At 38.4% G+C, this 5,421-nt stretch overlaps 2 protein-coding genes across 2 annotated transcripts in view; one reads left to right on the top strand and one right to left on the bottom strand.

Moving 5' to 3' along the window:
- slc25a40 (solute carrier family 25 member 40) overlaps positions 1 to 993 on the top strand; it is a 10,820-nt gene extending 9,827 nt beyond the window's left edge. The window contains exons 9-10 of the mRNA XM_014029644.1: positions 360 to 440; positions 544 to 993. Coding sequence (XP_013885098.1) covers positions 360 to 440; positions 544 to 677 — 215 coding nt within the window. The 3' untranslated portion in view covers positions 678 to 993. The remainder of the gene's footprint in view (positions 1 to 359; positions 441 to 543) is intronic.
- The window catches only part of rundc3b (RUN domain containing 3b), a gene marked incomplete in the record, with an annotated part of 20,285 nt that continues 15,543 nt past the window's right edge, over positions 680 to 5,421 (bottom strand). The window contains 2 exon segments of the mRNA XM_014029643.1: positions 680 to 2,827; positions 2,904 to 3,025. Coding sequence (XP_013885097.1) covers positions 2,682 to 2,827; positions 2,904 to 3,025 — 268 coding nt within the window.

The raw sequence follows: 5,421 nt of genomic DNA on the forward strand, positions 1-5,421 counted from the left end.
AAATTAGGATTCAGACCAAATATTTATGTATTATTGTAACCAACAAGACAAATTAAGTCATATATCTGGATTTAATTATGATATCAGGATGATCCAGGTATCAAAATGTAGCTTTTAAAGACAAGAATCTGAAAATGTCATTAGATCTTAATCCTCATTTCGATGTGATAAATCACTTTTATTTCTGTTCCATCCTCACTTCCTCTGAAACAGGAGCTGCTTTAATATTTCCTCTTCTGATGAAATCTGAATGTAACTTGATTTATTTCTGTTAGTGTAAATGCTGACACACACACTCAGGTACATCTGGGCTCATTAAAGATGATTTAAAGGTTGTTGACGTGTTTTTCTCCTTTCAGTGCTGTCCAAGTCGTCCTCATCCACCTTCAGCGTGATGAGAAGGATTGTGGCACACGACGGCTTTAAGGGGCTGTTTGCAGGTGAAACACACCTGGATCAGTTGGTTTTCTGGTTTCTTCAGGTAAATAACAGGAGTGTTAATGGTGTGTGTGTGTGTGTGTGTGTGTGTGTGTCTGTTGGCAGGTTTCTTCCCCAGGCTGGTCAAAGTGGCGCCTGCCTGTGCCATCATGATCAGCTCGTACGAGTTTGGAAAAAGCTTTTTCCACAAACACAATCAGGAGAGGAGGCTGAGGTTGTTACAGACCAACAACACGTGACGCACTAACAACAACCACTTTATGTAGACAAAATAATAAATAATAAACACAGAGGGAGTGAAAAACAAACCATTTCATCATTTTCTTCTACAGTTACATTCTCAGTTGTTTGACCACCAGCAGGGGGCGCCAGTGTTGAGTTCCTGCTCACCTTTGGGTCAGGTGATCAGTGTCCTGAAAATACAGAAGCTAAATGATTTTTTTGTTTGTTCTTTGTGTCACTCATGAAGCATGTTGACCTGATTGTGTCACTGAAACCACAACAGGAATCAGCTCAACAACAGGAAACTGACAATAAAATCACATATTTACAACATGACCTGGATTTCTTTGTCAAGCACCACTGCAGCACTTCCTGTTCATTAAAAACTCAACGTTCTGGCATCAAAGCAAGTTGAGTTTATTTAAAACAAATAAAAAAGCAAATAAATTCCCAGAAACCACTTTGCTGTGTGTTTGTGTGTTTGTGTAAATGACTGCAGGAGGGTTAGGGTTACTGAGGTGCAGCTACACAAACACAAATGGCTGCTTGTGATTTATTCCTAATGCTCTGTTAGTTGTAGTGAAACATTAAAGTGAAATACAGCCTGTTAATGGTTAAAGGGACGTCAGAGGTGCAGAGTTTACCTGAGAACAAAACTAAGAGATGAAACATGATTTACAGAAAAATAAAACTTTAAATCAATGAAGCTCATCACTGATCTGAGCTACAGTTCATCTGTGATACTTTCATGTAAACATGGCCACAATTTAACCTTTTTTTTCAATAAAAAATAATAGTTCAGATATTTTGGGTTCTGTGGGGAGGTTATGACTAATCAATATCTTACCTGCTGCTGATAGTTTTTTGATCAACTTTAGTTTGGAGAAATAGAGTTTAAATGAGGATTGATGAGCTAATAGTTTGTCTGTGTGACCAGAAGGCTGAAAAATGGAATAAAACAGAACCGTTCAGTATCAATCAAAATGACTGATTATTGATCAGGTTTGTTTTGTTTTCTCTAAATGAAATAATGATCAAACTGCTGATGCAACTTTTCATCTTTTCTCCACAGTTTCCTCTCGAGCTGTTGTTCATTTCTTCCTTTAACTGCATCATCTTGTTTTATATTTGTTAATGAGTTGTGAGGAGCGCTGGTGAAACATGAAGCTGTTACTCAACAGGTAGATTACCTCAGGTAAGAGTCAGCTGACGCCTCCAGCCTTGGTTAGCTGAGCTGTGAGGTCCAGCAGCTGAAGCCTTTCCTCTGCCTACATCTCCCAGAATGCCTTGTGGTTCTGGATCAGAGTTCATCAACATTCCGTTGAACATATTTTCTATTGATCACGTGTTTATTTCAACATCTATGGTTACTGTTTTACAGCCCAGTCCCAGTACGAACTCAGTCATTTCATAGTTTATATGAAAAGTTTGAAACCTTTTATATCAGTTTTTTGCTACATGATTATTTCAAGTTAAAAGTCTCATTTGCAGTTCGTAGCTTAGAGACAAAACAGTAAAATAATATATGAATAATAAGGAGCATTAGACTCACGTACTGCACCGTTCATGTTACACAGTAAGGCTTGTTCGCAGCCTGGATCATCAGCAGGAGGAAAACATATTTCAACCAGAATAAACTTTAACTTTTTCAGTTTTTAAAATAACCTTTATGAGTCATTAATAAAATCTTTGACTTGTTTTAAGATGGCAGCAATCTAACTCTCCAAACTGGGGTCTCTACAAAGAGCCATCAACAGGTAAGATATTGTTGTTTGTAAGCTTTCCAGTGAACCTCACTTCCAAACGATCCTTTTAGTTTTGTAAGAGGAAGGAAGTAACGTAAAGCTTTACAAACACAACCTCCTCATGTCTCAGTGTGGTACATGTCGAGCTCGTCAGTGTCAGCTGTGACATCACTCAGTGATGAAGCTGCTCCTCGCCTCCTCGCCTCCTCGTCTCCTCGTCAGGATCAGGATGGATCAGAGGAGAATCAGATTTACACACAGGAGGGGAAAGGTCCTCTATGAAGGAGTGAGGCCTGGACTGCTGAGCTCTGTGGCAGGACTGGCTAAACACTCGCTGGACTTCAGGCTGGCCAGAGACTTGTAGCTGGTCACTGAGGTCAGAGAGCCACACAGACCCCTGAGTGACGGAGTCTCCTCCTTACCTGGAAGACAACACATGGTTACTGTCCAGGTGGACCACAGAGGTCCTCTTGGTTTGATCCGTAAGAGGAGGCGTGCCTTGGTGAGGCCACTGCGTGCTGGCCGGTCTGGAGTCCAGGCTGAACATGTTGGACGGTCCCAGAGAGGTCTGAGAGAGGCTGATGTCAGCAGACAGATGATCCAGACTCTGGAAACTCTTCCTGCATGAAGACGACAGAAACAGGTCAGCCTGAAGCTGCTCAGGTTCTCTGCTTCCTGAAGGAACCAGCCTGAACCAGCCTGTGTTTCTGCTCCTAAAGCCTGCTGTCTGCAGGCTGCAGACTGATTAGCTTCTGCTTAATTAGGTTCCACTCATTTTAACTCCTCTAAAAGACTCAAACTTCTATTTTTATGTCATTTATCTGGAATGAAATATAAACTATCCCCTCTTCCAAACAGGCTGAAGATGTCAGGACTGTGTGTAGCATGTAGCATGTAGCAGGTAGCATGTTTAGCAGCTAAACTTCACAAAGACAGTACACATTTAACAACATTTAAAGTTCCTGTGACATGCATTTCCTTCAAATACAAAAAGTAAAAAGAAAACATCTTTATATTTGAGAAAGTTGGAAATAAACACATGATTTTACCCTTTTTGTCACATAACTTATATTTTCTTCAGAACTTGGCTCAGCCAAAGTGAAACAGGAAGTGACATCAGAGGGGAACTCTTTAATAAAATAAACTCTGGTTTTTGTTTATTAAAACAAAATATTTTGAACTCTGACTCTTCTTCATCTCTTTGATAAAAGACTCAAAATGATGAAGAAACGTGATTGTGTGTCTGCAGCTGAATGACATGAAGATGTGAGACAGGCTGAGGGTTAGCCTAACGTCTGCTGTGTCGACACACAACACAGGTCTTTGGAAAGACCTTCCTTTAAACTGAACTTTTAGGACTGAAGGTGAGTACAAAACCTACTAAAGTCTTAAAGAACAACATCAAACTAAAATAAGACTTTAAAACTTCGTAGAAACTAAGGATTAGGATTAAAGATGATCAGAAAGTCTGAGTTCTCAGCAGGGAAACATGTGGATAATCCTGGTCCAGTGCAGCTGTCCTGCATGTTTGACTTGTGTCACTGCTCTAACACACCTGACTGAATATGATGTGTGATTAACAGGCTCCACAGAACCTGAACAGGTGACCCAGTCACTGATGTGAGTGTGTTGGAGCAGGAAACCAGTCAAACCTCATCTGAACTGTCTTAGATCTAAAGTTTATACAGAGCACTGTGTGTCTACAGTTTGTGTGTGTGTGTGTGTGTGTGTGTGTGTGTGTGTGTGTGTGTGTGTGTGTGTGTGTGTGTNCATATATATACTGTATATAAAGAGAGCACTATATACATGTGTATTAATATGCATTTAAATTTATCTTTCAAGTACACACAAATATTGAAATATTAATTTCATTATTTTAAATGTCTAAGACAGTTCTGATTAATAAATATATGAATATCCAGCTGGTCAGATCTCATTGATTTGTATGGAAAAAACACCTGTGAAATGCAAAATACTTATTTTAAGCCAGTTATAGTCATTTAAATGAGTTATTTGTTTTAAATTTCCATAACTATAAAATTCAAAATGTCCTCAGCTTTATTTTGACCCACAGTTTGTAAAAATCGATCAAGAAATAATGAAGTWATAAKAGTTTTTCATCAGGAAGACACCTCACAGTCCACTGACCTCCAGTCTTTGTGTTGAAGCTCATAACACAGCTTCAGTGTGTGCACGTCAATGTAGCTAGCAACACGCTGGCCACGCCCACTCCAGTAATATATATGAATGGTTTTAGTGTAGAAACACATCCTGACCTTCTGCTGATGTTGTTGCATGAGGACAAACTGGTTCTCCAGCTGTTCCAGCAGCTGCAGCTGAGGAAGCTTCAGGCTGGTTCTGTTGGTGCGTAAATGATCCAGCTGCTGAAGGTTTGAACACAGGCCAGGAGGCAGCTTTAACCAACACGCAGGATCAGATCTGAACCACTTAACAACAAAAATACTACATCTGATGGAGTACTCTATAAAGTCAGGGAGTTATTCAATGATAAAGCTCTGTTTATATTATATAACACAAGAATTGTTCCACATTTATTTACTGTGTTGAAGTCTGGGGTAAATCATGTAAAACAATTACATATTTTTATTTTACAGAAAAGAGACGTCAGAATTATCACCAGAAAACATTACAGTCATCCTTCAAATATATTAATTTGTAAATTAAAATTATTAAAATTTTACAAACTGATTATAATATCTTGCAGATTATGTATAAGGCTCATAAAAACGTTGCCTTTAAACGTTCAGTTATATTTTGTTTAGAGACAAAGTTCTTATAATCTTAAAGGACTTGAGGTGTTTATAAAACCAGGAATTTGAACAAATTTGAAGGATTGATGTTTTCAGTTCAGGGATTAAGATTGTGGAATAATCTGGAAAGAGATTATAAAAATGTTGGTTCAATGTGTTTAAGAGAAAGATAAAACTGTTTAATTTATATCTAAGTTGTTGTTTGAGAATGAATTGAAGTTTTTATTTTTTTTCCTAATTATTGC

Source organism: Austrofundulus limnaeus, unplaced genomic scaffold (genome assembly GCF_001266775.1).
Source record: "Austrofundulus limnaeus strain Quisiro unplaced genomic scaffold, Austrofundulus_limnaeus-1.0 Scaffold933, whole genome shotgun sequence".
In the NCBI taxonomy this organism is placed as follows: Eukaryota; Metazoa; Chordata; class Actinopteri; order Cyprinodontiformes; family Rivulidae; genus Austrofundulus; species Austrofundulus limnaeus.